Source organism: Carcharodon carcharias, chromosome 10, assembly GCF_017639515.1.
Source record: "Carcharodon carcharias isolate sCarCar2 chromosome 10, sCarCar2.pri, whole genome shotgun sequence".
NCBI lineage: Eukaryota > Metazoa > Chordata > Chondrichthyes > Lamniformes > Lamnidae > Carcharodon > Carcharodon carcharias.
Window position 1 is genome coordinate 162945632 of NC_054476.1, and position 14827 is coordinate 162960458.

General features: G+C 45.3%; 1 protein-coding gene across 1 annotated transcript in view; it reads right to left on the reverse strand.

The window, feature by feature from the left end:
- The window catches only part of pipox (pipecolic acid oxidase), a 69114-nt gene that overhangs the window by 15909 nt on the left and 38378 nt on the right, over positions 1 to 14827 (reverse strand). The window contains exon 4 of the mRNA XM_041196726.1: positions 9974 to 10156. Coding sequence (XP_041052660.1) covers positions 9974 to 10156 — 183 coding nt within the window. The remainder of the gene's footprint in view (positions 1 to 9973; positions 10157 to 14827) is intronic.

The following is a 14827-nucleotide window of genomic DNA, read 5'->3' on the forward strand; positions in this document are numbered from 1 at the left end:
CTTGAGCACATAGCAGGGGGACGGGGGGGTGGAGGGTGAGGGAAGTGGTCACGCACTTGGAAAACCTTGTCAAAAGTGAGCATTCTTCCACAGCTGAGACTGTTCAGCAGCAGCTCCATTGACAGGCTGGGAGTCGGAGCCTCTGAAGCTTTTCTGCCCCCATCAAGCAAACCAAAGGCATGAAAATGCCACCCAATGCTTCAGAACTTTTCACCCCTTGGTGCAGACTGCAAATTAATGTGCATTTCAGGTGGCAACAGAACAGTTGGACGACTGGGCAAGTTGTACAATCCCCTTGCGAAAGGTGGGCCATGGTGCAGTCACTGGTGGAGGCATCACAGCCCCTTGCAATGTCTTTATTAAGGTTTGGACCATTATCCATCATGGTTCAAGCTAACAGCGCAGCCTTGCAGTGTGTGTTAGGGGAATGTCTGCGCCTGAGGGGAGAGCACAGTGTGTAGTCCAGTGACCGAAGCTGCCGTCAATCGGTCAAGGGGGGTTGGGGGAGGGGTTGGGGGGGCTGGGTGGAATTTTGGACAGTCAATCAGTGCACTACCCACTGGCCATCCAAGCTGTGGCCAGCGATCTACTGCATGCGTCAAAGGGCCCTTCAGACTTAACCAAGAGAAGTTCTTAATAAACCTATGTTAACCCACATGTCTCTCTCTTTGATCCTGCATGGATCATGGAGCCTGGTGATTTAGCGGCATGCTAAAGGAGGATGAGGAGGAGGAGGAAGAGGAGAAGGGGAAGAGGAGGAGGAAAAGGAAGAAGAAGAGGAAGAAGAAGACCCATGTACCCTCAGTGCTGAGGCTCATGTCATGGAGACACAGCAGAGGCCCTAATAGTCGCTAGATTCCAGGAGGATGGTGACGACATACAGTGACGATACTCCATAGATCTTCACACAGCCACTGTGAATGTCTGACTCCTGTCTTGCTGAGGGTAGCTCACTCGCGCTCTGTGATCAGGGTCATATTGTGGAGAGGCAGCAGTGAAACTTTAAATGCACCTGAGCCTTTATCAGGTTTCAGCGCCTGAGCCCTTCAGGAGCACAGGAACACTGGTCACAGATGCTGAAGGGATGGGAGCCAGCCCCACCTCAAAGGTGCTGAGAGCACACAGAGAGTGATGGAACTCTGTGACGCCTGCCCACCACATTCTGGCAGCAATGACCAGCACCATCGAGGTGCAGGTATCACTAATGTGTCCAGTGAGTGTGAAGCCAGACCATCACTTTGGTCTGAAGGTTACACACTGCACAGGGAAGAGGCCCTGGACTGAGACACCTGCCTTTATTTTGTGCAGGAACCAAGGCTTCACATCTGAATGACACAAACACTGCTCATCAGAACAAGGGGCCATAGGCAGGGAGACATTCTTGGGAATTTATTAACAAGAGTGAACATTATGTATAAGTGATTAACACCCGTGCCCAGGCTGTGCAGCTACATATTCTTAACGCGGGTGATCGACGGGGAATTCTCGCCCGATTGTTTATCCCTCTTCCGCGGCTACATTCGCGGCCGGATGTCCCTGGAGAGGGAGCACGCGGTGTCTGCTGTCACTCTCGAGGCCTTCCGTGCCCGGTGGGCACCGCGGGGACTGGGGTGTTTTGTTGACCCCTTTAATCACATTTTGATTTAAAGTTTGTAAGTTTCCTTTAAACTTTGTTCTTGGTTTTACAGCTGACCTGAATTAGGGGCTGTGCCTGATTTATCCCAATTTTGTTAATTTGGTTTTATTGGTTTTAACTCAAAAGAGTTACATCTTCTTAGTGCTTGGCCTAAGTAGCCAAGTGGTTATGGTAGTGGGTTTATAACCCCAAAATCAAGAGTTCAAATCTCACAATGGGAAACTATGTAACTTCATCTGAAACAGATGGAAACGGGTTTGTACTCGAAAGAGTTACATCTTCTTAGTGCTTGGCCTAAATAGCCAAGTGGTTATGGTACTGGGCTTATAACCCCAAGATCAAGAGCTCAAATCTCACAATGGCAAACTATGAAAAAATGAAACTTCATCTGAAACAGATGGAAACGTGTTTGTGCTTGAAAGAATTACACCTTCTTGAGCTTGGCCTAAATAGCCAAGTGGTTATGGTACTGGGTTTGTAACCCCAAGATCAAGAGTTCAAATCTCACAATGGCAAACTATGAAACAATATAACCTCATCTGAAACAGATGGAAATGGGTTTGTACTCGAAAGGGTTACTCAGGGAGCAAAGAACAGTATTCTTTTGCCTCGGGGACATGCCCTCCGTGCCTTTTGGCACGGCAAAGAGGGGCTTTTTGTACGGACTGCTGCTGCACACCTTCCATTTTCTCGCCCTTGTCCGTCGCCCAGACACGCCCTGGCGCGCCTTGTTGCCGTCCGGCGGCGGAGGCCCCCGATGGGAGGCCCTCTACGGAGGTGTCCTCCCCCTTTCTATCGGGGACCTAGGTTGGAGGGTGTTGCATGCAGCAGTCCCCTATAATAAGAGGATGCATAGGTTCACGGACTCTCAGGACACGTGCCCTTTTTGCGGTCTTGTAGAGTCCGTGGACCATGTATACATCGGGTGTTGTAGGCTGCACTCCCTTTTTAGTTATTTGAAAAACCTTTTATTAATGTTTTGTTTGCACTTCAGCCCCACGCTCCTGATCTATGGGCACCCGGTGCGGAAGGGGGTCGGGAAGGAGGAGGACCTCCTCGTGAACCTGCTCCTGGGCCTGGCCAAGTTGGCCATTAACAGGTCCAGGCAGCGGGCAATCGACGGGGGAGTCCCGCCCGATTGTTTGTCCCTCTTCCGCGGCTACGTTTGCTGCCGGATGTCCCTGGAGAGGGAGCACACGGTGTCCGCTGGCACTCTCAAGGCCTTCAGTGCTCGGTGGGCACCGCGGGGACTGGGGTGTTTTGTTGACCCCTTTAATCACATTTTGATTTAAAGTTTGTAAGGTTCCTTTAAATTTTTGTCCTTGGTTTTACAGCTGACCTGAATTAGGGGCTGTGCCTGATTTATCCCAATTTTGTTGATTTGGTTTTCATTTAAAAGATTATCAAGAGTTCAAATCTCACAATGGCAAACAATGTAACTTCATCTGAATAGGAACAGATGGAAATGTGTTTGTACTCGAAAGAGTTACATCTTCTTAACCTTCCTGACCCTGCCGCTATGTCTTGGTGCTCCCCAGATATCCATAGTGGAGGTGGAGGCAGCTGCTGACTGAGACACCCTGTCTGTGATGACCTTGGCGGGTGTCCTCTGGAGGGCTGAGACCTGAGATCTGGAGGGTCCCGGACTGCTTTCAGGGTCCTGTTATGTGGCAGTGGTACTCTTCTTGGCCTGTGGAGATGGAGCTGCTGAGGGTCACAGGAAGAGGGGATTCGGATGGGCCGGACACTCCAAGTCACTTGGGTGAATGGCCCTGGGGTATGCACCTACTGAACGCCCTCCTTATGGGTGCCCAAGGGTCCCTGGCTGAGTCCTTAAGGAGAAGGGGAAGTTGGAGTTGGATCTGTGGAGATCAAGCTGCCCGCACCCCTCTCGTGTCAACATTGTTGGTGGCCAACTATGGCATCAGCGATGGAGTTCAACCCACGCAGCAGCGCAGGACCGATGTCCTGGAACAAGGTTTCTATGGCAGCCACCATCCTAACTCGGTGTGTTAGCATGGTTCCGCTAGCGCCTCAGACTGAAGGCAGATGAACTCCTCCATCATGAGGAGTGCAGTGGACATCCCTTCCTGATGTCCCTGAGTTTGCCTTTGTAGCTCCAGCAACTGGGGTATGACCGAGTCCAGAGGCTCATCATCTGACTCACACTCAGCAGATTTCTGGCCTCCAGCCATCCTCCGAGTGTCAGAAAACTGGGAAGTCCCTGCCGCCAATCAGTGTGATGTGCTCACCAGATTGTGACCCCGAGGCTGCTCTAGAGCTAGGCCCCATCGAGGGGTGTGTCATGTCCCTCTGCTGGTGGAGGGTGTGGGTGAGGCTGTGACAGGACTTTGATGAGGGTGCCTTCAGATTCTTCTTCTAAGGTGTCTTCAGGGCTTGAGTCAAGGACCTGGGTCGTGGACCCTCCGGCTGCTTCCCAGATGTGCCTGTGAAAGCCAGGAGAGATAATTAGTGCAAGGCAGGGGACTGTGGATCAGGGGAACTGACTCACAGCCTGGTTGTCTGATGGATGTTGCACTGCTGGATCCTCACTTGGTTGAGCACCGCTGACCTTACCGTCAGCACAGGAACGGTCCAGATCATCACCGGTCAGCTGGATGGCTCTGTTTTCAAAGTCTGTGAGGACCTTGATGTCAGGCATTCCATGACCAGTCAGTAACCTCTCCCTTTATTTGTGTGCCTGCTTGTCCTGCAAGAAAATCAGGGAAGTATAAGCAGGACGCCTGCCAGGCCAGATGAGAAGGAATCCTGGTATGTGTGGATGGTGAGTAGTGCCATGGACAGGATGAGGACACGATCCACAGGGCAGATGACGGTGTGTGTGGGAGAATGAATGGTGATATCCCTTGAACTGGCAGTGAGTGAGATCCCTGTGGATGTTTGATGAGTTTGAGAGTGTGTGAGTGGAGAGTGATGAGGAGAGTGATTTCCTTTGGCGGAACGGAGGAGATCATTCATTCTCTCTCGGCACTGGGTGACTGTCCTCTTTTGCGGGGGTGTTGGTGCTGACACACCACTGCCAACACCCACCATGCTGGATTGGTGAACTTGCTTGCTGGTCTTTGCCCAGAGTGGAGGTAGGGCCTCCACAGTGTCCAGTAAGCACCTGAGGGAGATGCCACTAAATTTGGGGGCAGCATCTTTCCTTCCTTTGGCAGCCTTGACTTTGCAGCAGCTTCTGATCCCTTAGAGAGAGGTAGCCCTGTGCAGGGGCAGCCTTTAAATATGGTGCCCAGATTCTACCTAGTCCCTGCCTTATCGCTGTAACCTTGCACATTCTTTCATTTCAGATAGCAATCAAATTCCCTTTTGAATTTCTTGCCTCCAGCAACCTCTCAGGAAGTTCGTTCCAGACTCCACTCGCCCTCTGGGTGAAAAAACTTTCCCCCATATCACTTTTCCTCCCTTTGCCAATTATTTTGAAACTGTGCCCTCCAGCTCTTGATAACTCTCCTGGATTTTATTCAGAGATAAAATCCAGTAGGCAAACAGATTGTTAGCACTTTACTTGTATCCTTGTCCTACTGAGTTTTTCCTCATGACTTCATGCATCATCCATCAGCCATAGTTTCTTAGGCTCTTGAATAGCAGGAGAACCAATTCCAATTAGGCTTTTCACTTAGACAAGTGTGCACGTACTTCCTATGAGATTAAATGACTGAAATTTCAGCTCTGCTCTTTGCATCCCTCTGCCTCCCAGACACACACACACACTCACTCATTAATAAGTACGGTGATCTCACTGCATAAGGTTAAATGGTTTTTTAAATCTTATGATATTTATGTGGAAATCCGAATTAATATTGTGATGTTTATTGTAGCCATTAGTTTTCTTTTGAAGCAACTGTGCACATTTGTTGATATATCGTAGGTTTTTGTATAATAAATGTAAGCAGTATTTGTCATTTTGAAAGAAATATGTGTGATTACGTTCTGAAACACTCTTTCCCCTGAAAAGCCTATCTCCTCCCTGCAGAAGTCTTCAGCTGAGCTGAAGAGGGAATCAGCCATAAATCCTTTTGTGGTTTATGGTGTGATACTGTTCCAAACTCTGTGAAAGGACAGGAGAAGGAGAAGCTGCGAAAGTATCGGTGCTTATTCAGCAATGCTGCTTTCTTTTTGAAGATCGCTGGGGGACGGGGGGATGCGTTTTTATTATTAGCATCTTCTTGAGGGGGAAGAATCAGGTGAGTTATATCAGGATTTATGTAACTTTGTGTTTCTCACTTGAGCTGACCGTCTTTTTCACACATACGTTTGGCTTCAAGTTGTTCGCTGCACATTACAATGGATAATGAGAGGCTCTTAATGTCCCCATGGGTCGAGAGACTAGAACTAAGGTTCATAGTCTCAGGTTAAGGGATCGGCCATTTAGGATAGAGATGTGGAAAAATGTCTTGGTGTTGTGAATCTTTGGAATTCTCCACTCCAGAAGGATGTAGATACTCAGCTGTGGGGGGATATTCATGAATTACATCAACAGATTTTTGAATATCAAGGAAATCATGGGAGGTGTGGATAGGGCTGGAATGGACCTGAGGTAGAAGATCAATCACAATCTTATTAAATGCTGGCGCAGGCTTGAGGGTCAATATGGTCTACTCCTGTTTCTATTTCTTATTACCTGTATTCACCAAGAGCTGATGGAGCTCATCCAAAAGGTGCGTTGAATTTGAGTTTCCTGTGCAGAGATTATACAGTTTCACCTAAACCACTGACAGTTCTGCAAACCATCCACCAGCCTCTCCCAACACTGTTCTTAAGTGGCAATCAAAGAGTTATGGACAGATTAAACTCCCTCTTTCTCCATCTGGACATGCTCCTGTTTCCTGCACTGCAGCACATCTAATAATGCAGCTTAAATCAAGACTTTATCATATTAAGGAAACAAACAGATGTTCCCATGCATCATTACTTTATAGCATTGTTCATGACTGTATTTACATATATTGCCAGAAGGTTGGCATCATTTAACACTCAAAGCCCAGAAACTGGGAGGTGTGAAACAAATAACCTGACTACCCCCAGTCCTTCGATGAGTTTAGCCAATGTCTGACCCATACAGAGCAAGAAGGCCCAAGGTTTAATGCCAGTTTTGTGATGGTTTGGTTATGGTGTTTGGTGACCTGGGTTAGGAGGTGGAAAACCTGCCAGGGTAGACAACAACTGCTAGCTAGTGGCTTCTCTCTGGAAATGCGTGTGTGGGGATGTTGAGGGTAAGCAGCACTGTGCAAAGATCTGGACAATACTCAGGACCTGGAAAACCATGACAAAGACTCAACCTCTCCAGGAGATGAAGACTGATGAATAAAAAAGTTATCACTGCCTTCCCTATTCCTCAAAAGCCTACCACTACCTTTTGGCAGCACATTTGTTTCCAGAAAGGATATCGTTTTGCATACTGAAAAGAAAAATGTCAATAAAAATTGATCTTGTAAACAAACCACCAAATAAATAGTGAGGAAAACTATTCTTTTAAGGATCTGAGGAAAATTCGCATATCTGAAACGTTAACCCTGCTTATTCCTCCATAGATGATGTCTGATCTGCTGAGCATTTCCAGCATTTTCTGTTTTTATTTATTGAGAGTTTTAGCTACCATTATGAAAACTATAGGAATATTTACAAAGCTCATGATATCATAAATTGCAATTATGAAGCTTGGGTAATAATTGGCACCTCAAGGTGAGACAATGGTCTTACAGTCACCTTTTCATTCACACATTTTTTTTAAATAGAGAAGGTAAAAGTGGGATCAAAGTATAAAAATTAAACTTGCGGATTTCAACGAGGTTGTTCTGGTCAATGTATCAGATGCTTCGGAGATTAGCTAAGTAATTGGAAAGAAGCAGCTGAGATTTTGTTTGTGTGAAGCTGGTTTTGGTTATGTATGAAATTGAAGAACTTTGTACAGATTACAGCATTCACATTTACATGGCTTTCAATCATTTTTTATAAGGTTTTAGAGTTAGGTTATAACCACGTCTTCGATTAAGAGACGGGCAAAATATTTCAATTTGAAATAAAAACAGAAGGTGCTTGAAGTACTTAACAGGTCTGGCAGTGTCTGTGGAAAGAGAAACAGAGTTAACATTTCAGGGCAATGACTTTTCATCACAACAGTTCTGATGATTAGCTATACAAGTATTGCTGGTTAACTTCAGCAATATTCCTTTGCATGCTTGGCGAGTTCCTGAGCTTTGGGGTTAGATTTTATACATTAACACTCTCTTAATGCAGATCTTTGCATTCCAATAAGACAAAAGGGAATACGGCCATAGAGGTCTACCCTCTCTGAGAACAAGTTACTCTCTGTTCAGTTTTATGGATGATAAACTGTGCAGCTGGCTTCTACATGCATATTTCTGATCCTCTTGCCTGCCATGCAAAACTCTTAGGTAGGAAAGCTAATAATAAAATCTGCCCCTTGGTTCTTTCCCTCAAATCCAGAGAACTTCAGCATGGGTTGAAGTGGAGTGATTGGTTGGAAGTTTAGGTGTGTACAACTGTATGCTTTTGCTTTGGAAACTCATAAGCATGGCGATAGGTTTCTGTGCATCTGCCTGGTGTTGCCAACTCTGGTTTGACACATTCCTGGAGACATGTTCATGTGACATTAGAATAGATGCTATCTGATCGCATGGTACTGCTTGTGATTTCCAAAGCCCACGATTAAAACCCAGCATCAGGGAGGTGAGGCCCAGTCCTCAACATAGCCCTCAGTCCGTTAGGGGAGATGGTGGTATAGTAGCATGATGTCCAGGACCAGTAATCCAGGTTAATGCTCTCTGGGGTCATGGGTCCAAATGCCACCATGGCAGCTGGTGGAAATTTAAATTCAATTAATAAAATCTGGAAGTAAAAAAGCTAGCCTCAGTAATGGTGACCATGAAACTGTCACTGATTGCTGTTAAAGCCCATCTGGTTCAATAATGCCCTTAAGTGAAGGAAATCTGCCACTCTTACCTGGTCTGCCCTACATGTGACTCCACACCCACGACAATTTGAAACAAAAACAGAAAACGCAGGACTAACTCAGGAAGTTTGACATCATCTGTGGAGAGAGAAACTGAGTTAATGTTTCCAGTCTGTATGACCCTTCTCTGAAGAAACATTAACTCAGTTTCTCTCTCTCCACAGATGCCGTCAGACCTGCTGAGATTTTCCAGCATTTTCTGTTTTTGTTTCAGATTCCCGGCATCCGCAGTATTTTGCTTTTACCCACAGCCATGTGGTTGACTCATAACTGCCCCCTGAAATGGGCAACCTAGCAAGTCACTCAATTCAAGGGCAATTTGGGATGGGCAACAAATGCTGGCCTTGCCAATGACGCCCACATCTCATGAAAGAATTTTTAAAAAAATACCAAATCTGCCTGACTCCTGTAATAAGATACATCGTACAACATACAGCAACCCGGCATGAACTCTCCCTCCCCAGTTTGTGTCTCTCTCCCCCACCTTCCTTCCCCAGTTTGTACTGCTCTCTCCCACCCTCTCCAGGCTGTGTATCTCTCTCCCTCCCCCAGTCTGTGTTGTTTTCTCTCTCTCTCCCATCTCCCCCCACCCCACCCCCCCACTCCCCCGCCAGGTTATATTGCTCTCTTTTCCACTCCCTGCCCCCCCCCCCCCCCAATTATTCTCACAGGGCTAAGATTCCAGCTGATTTCTGTTGGATCCGATACCAACTTGCTTTCATATTTTAACTCAGTAAAATGCTTCAAGGAGCTCACAACATCACAACTAGCAATAAAGCAGTGCCTTCTGGATATGGGGGAGACCGCCAGATTGGTTCAGACAACCCAGTCTGGTTGCAAGCCACAATGGCCAGGGTACTGCACATTTGAGGGCAGTTTCTCCTGAATCACCAGCAACAACAGCCGAACGATCAGTTGCCAATTCCATAAGATGGGTTGGGAACCTACCTCAGGCTGAGCCAAACGGTGCAGATTTTATACTAAACATTGAATTTGTCTAGTGGTGAGGGGTCAGGGTGGGGGGGGTGGATGGTGGCTGTGGAGAGGAGGAACCAGCCAGAGCTCCATTAGTAGTGTGTGTGTGTGAGAGAGAGCATCCACAGTAAGGATTAATGATCACAAAGCAATCACTGCAAAGTTTATCGAGTGATAATTCCCCATTGATTACCAAGAGTACAACACTGTCAGTGTATATTACATCCAAACAAAATTCCTGTAACACTTTACTGTAATGCAGCTTTGATTGGACTGATGTATTTGGAGGTCACTTTAGACTGAGCACCATAACAGGATAATGTTACTGCACGTTGATTGAGTGAGATTCACTAAATGCTCTCTACCTTCAGAGGAAGTTGGAGTCCCAGGTGGTTCAATAGTTTATTTGTCCAAGGTCCAGCAGTAATCACCAGACTTTTTGCTCTGTAAATTCCTGCAGTGGTTGTCACGGTAACCAGAGATCCAGGATGTATATCAACAACTTCTTCACCATCGCAAATGGTCCCTCCAAGCCTCTGGAACAAATCCTGCAAAATATTTAATTTTGCCTTGTGAAACCATGTAGAACACACCATTATTTCTAGTAATTATTTCTCCGTGATCCAGAAAATATATTTATACATATCAAAGGAGAAGGAGAGATCTATTTTTCACCCTTGTGGTGATTATCTATCTCCTTTCCTATTTAAATGATTAAACTTTTCTCACATTCCAATTATCTGCTAAATAGTTTCTCTGCCCTTTATCTCTTTAACCCAATATTCCAGTGGAACAGAATTAGTTAAAGGCATCCTATATATTAATACGTTTGTATAGCCTTCACTTTACAGAACTCTGCTTGAGCAGCGGAAGATTTGAAAGGGAAATGGGTACTTTTGATGTTTAAAGACATTGCATAATTCAGGTCTAATTCTAGCCTCAAGGATTTTTTTAATACATTTATAAAAACCTAAGCATTAACGCATCGAAGTATTAAACTATCCACCCAATGCATGGTCACCTACTTAATATTAAAATTGGTGGGCAGATCATCACATTTCATTGCAAATTGCTTATAATACTTGATTTACCTGGATGGGGCGCTGTGCTGGGTTCCCCCTCCACCTCCAGTACTTCAACAGTAAACATTTCCAACTGCAACTTTACATGTTGCTGTCTGTGCAATAACAATGGATTTTTGCCCTCTACAATTTACAACGTCTGCCTAGGAAGAAAATAAAAAACTGACCCTAATAACAAACAGGGCCTCCTCCCCAATGTTAACCTGTGTTATCCTGCTGAGGTATTCATCTTGCAAATCCTTACTCCACACTGAGCTTCTTTTCTTGCTTCTCCCTCCTCTCATTAAGGAGTGGTCTTGGTACCCGTCCCCCCATGCTTCCACCACATCTTCCACAGCCAAAGTCCATTCATGCCCCTGTCTTCTAACCAGACTTGACCTGAAGACTGCACTTGGCCTCAACTCCGTGTGCAATGGTCATAGGAAATCAACTGGTTCTTGTCTTGTTTCTTGTTTTTTTTTTAATGATGATGCACACAGGCTGTCAACATTGTAGCTGAGCTAACTCTATTGATAAAACGTTTTCCTAACGTGAACACATATCTGCAGTATCTGAACTCCATCAAGACAAGCTCTAACATGTGACATCTGACCTTCAACCCCAGGTCAGGTGAACCCATAAATAGTACAGAGTACCGTATAGTATCTAATACTGGAGTCCACAACCACAATCAGCTATTATCATGACATTTCCTTTTTAAAAAAAAAAACTTTTATACAACTCAAACACACAAAGTCTCTTATCTATTCTTTCTCACTTTGTTTTGATCAGTCTGTTTTGTCTTTTACTCATCTCTGTATCTCTGTAGTTTTTTCACAATTCTTCCACTGGATGTTTGGAATGCTGACAGAGGTGATTTTGACGGTCAAGGAGCCTTCTCCAGCTCTGTGTCACTATCACCCCTTGGATAGTTTTCAGGACTCTCAGGCTATGTCTGATTGTCTGTTGATTCACCGGTCCATTCTGGCTTTTGATCTTCAGCTACACTTCCTGGTTCAGAGCAGGGTTGAGTTTCATTTGCTTTCCATAAGAATTTCCAGTTTCTCCTATACTATTGTCCGTTTGGAGTCTACACCATATAAGATCTTGGTTCTCTTGTGACAACAGCAGGATTGCAGATCCCTTCATGCTGAATCCTCACCGTCTCTCCCATGTTCAGGTCAAGCAGAGTTCAGGGGCCTCGGTCAAAGTACTGTTTCTGCTTCTGCTGTCTCAGTTTGAGCAGGTCCTGAACACTGTAGCTCACTGGCTGTGGAAATAACAGTTGGGGCACAATTGGAAGCTTAGTTCTTAGTCTTCTCCCCATCAGGAGATGTGCTGGAGATGATCCAAAGCCCTATAATGGAGTATTCCTGAAATCCAGCAGAGCCAGGTAGGGGTCTCTTCTGTCCACCTTTGCCTTCTTCAACAGGTGTCTTAGGGTCTGCACAGTACATTCTACCATTCTGTTGGATTGTGGATATTTGGGACTTGACGTAGTGTGGCAAAAACTCCCAAGTCCTGTGCAAATTTGTGAAACTCAGTGCCTGAGAATTATGGACCGTTGCCTGTGATGATCACTTCAGGTGTGCCATGGTGGGCAAAAATTGGTTTTAAATAATTTATTACAGTGATGCTCCTACTATCATTTCTCAGCAGCAAAGACTCAAAAAACTTTGAGTAATAATCTACAGTTAGTAGGTAACTCACTGTTGTCAAATGTGAACAAGTCCACTGCAATTTTCTGTCAGGGTCTCTCTGGAACACTGTGTGGTTGAAGAGGTTCTTTTTGTTGTGATTTACTGTACTTTTGGCACACTGTACACACATTCACCATTTCCCTGATTTGTGCTCCCATTCCAGGCCAATACATTACATCTCGGGCTCTTCTCCTGCATGTTTCTACGCTGAGGTGACTTTCATGTACGCGCTGCAGCATTTCTTTCCTCAGTGCTGCCGGAATTATGATCTTTTCTCCCTTGAAAAGTATTCCTTTTGCTACATGAAGTTCCTCATGAAAGTTCCAGTTCTCTTGTACAGCAGAAGGGGCTCCGCTCCGGTGTGTGGGACAGCCAGTTTGCACAATCTGCTGCAGCTTTCTCAGGGTGGGGTCGTTCTTGGTCGCTTCCCTGATCTCATCCAGTTTGGTTACAGCCACAGGTAAGTTCTTTGTCAGCATGTGGACCTGTGCTTGGGTTTCTTTATCCTCTTCCTCCGTGATGGGTAGGTATGGACATGACAGAGTGTCTGTGGTGTACATTTCCTTGCCCGGTTTGTATTTAACTCTGACCTGATACTTCTGCAGACACATTAGTAATCTTTGGATTCTTGGTGGTGCACAGTTCAGGGGCTTTTTAAGTATAGCTGCAAAGGTTTATGTTCAGACTGTACCTCCATGCCTTTGCCATAGACAAACAGGTGGAAACGTTCTAGGCCAAACACAGTTGCTAGCATTTTTTTCTCTATTTGGATATGCAGCTGCTATGTTTCAGTCATTGCCTTTGAACCGTATGCCATTGCTGCCTTACTTTGCAGGAGAGTAGCTCCCAGGCCAGTCTTTGGAGCATCCACTGAGATCTTGACCAGCTGACTGACATGGTAATGCTTTAACACTGGTATCTGGGTCAGTGTTCTCTTCAGACTGGTCACAGCTTCCTGGTGACTTTATTCCCAGTCCCATTCCATATCATTTTGCAGAAGTTCTGAGCGATGCTGTCAGGTCTGACATGTTTGGAATGAATTTCCCAAGATAGGTCACCATTCCCAAAACCCTTTCCAAGTCTTTCTTAGATTCTGGGGGCTGGCATTTTCACGACTGCTTCGGTTTTACTCTGGTCCGGCTTCGGTCCCTCACTTGTTAGCACATGTCCCAAGTGCTTGATTTCATGAAAACTTATTTTGCACTTATCCTTCTCCAACTTGAGGTTCCTGCCTCAGTCTGTGGTCGTGTTCTTCTTGTGAGGCTCCCCAGAGCAGCACATCATCGATATAGGTTTCCACACCCTCTGACCCTTCAAACAGCTGCTTTACTGTTCTGTGGAACACCTCCAGAGCTGAATTAATACCAAAAGGTAAGCGTAAAAACCTGTATCACCCGTATGGTGTGTTGGAGGTACAGAGAAAGGAGCTGCGTTCATCCAACTTGACCTGCCAGATGCCTGAACTCACATCCAAGACTGAATAGTATTCAGCATCAGCTAGGTTACACATGATTTCTTCTACTGTGGGCAGCTGCTAATGCTCTCTTTGCACTGCCTGGTTTAGGTATCTGGGACCCAGACAGATTCACAGATTCCCATCTGATTTTTCTACAGTTACAACTGGATTAACCCACTTTGTCGGTTCTTCAGTTTTCTCAATGATGTGAAGTTTCTCTATTCTGTCCAACTCTGCTTTCAGTCGGTCTCTCAGTATTACTGGTATTTTCCTGGGTGAGTGTATTTTGGGTGTCACAGTTTCATCAATCTTCATGGTGTGTTCTCCTTTTAGGCAACCAATTCTCTGGAACACATCGTTATACGCGCTCAGGATGTCATCATAATTCTCTTGATTAGCTTCAGATTTTCACAAGCTTTAATTCCAACAATGGGTTATGCATCAGTTTTCACTATAATGTTTGAGATTGTTTTTTGTAGTTCTCTTTAAGTGTGCTCTTGCCTTCTACTGCAATTTTTTCACCTGTATAAGTGGACAGCTTCACTTTTGTTTTAGTTAGCTATTTTTCTTTGCTTATTTCACAATACAGGCTTTTGGGAATGACATTTGCTTGTGCACCTGTGTCGAGCTTGAAATTCACCATCACTTTGGCATTTTTAAATCAACCTTCCATTCGCCTTTGGAATTTGTTGTTCCTGCACCAACGAAAAGTTCAGTTTCAGTGTCTGTGTCATCATCTGCAATCGTGTGCGCTTTCATCGATTTACACATCTTGGTGAAGTGTTTTAGTTTATCACGGTTCTTACACTGCTTTCCATAGGCTGAACAACTAAATGGTAAATGCTCTGTTCCGCATTGGCTGCATTTAAATGTTTTAATCGCCGTTTTGTTCTTTTTACCTTCAGGTTGTCTATTTGTTCTTTCCCGGGGCTGATTCTGTTTAACTGCATCTAAACTGCTTGACCGTGTGTGGCTTACCATCTTCTGCCATCTGTTTAATCT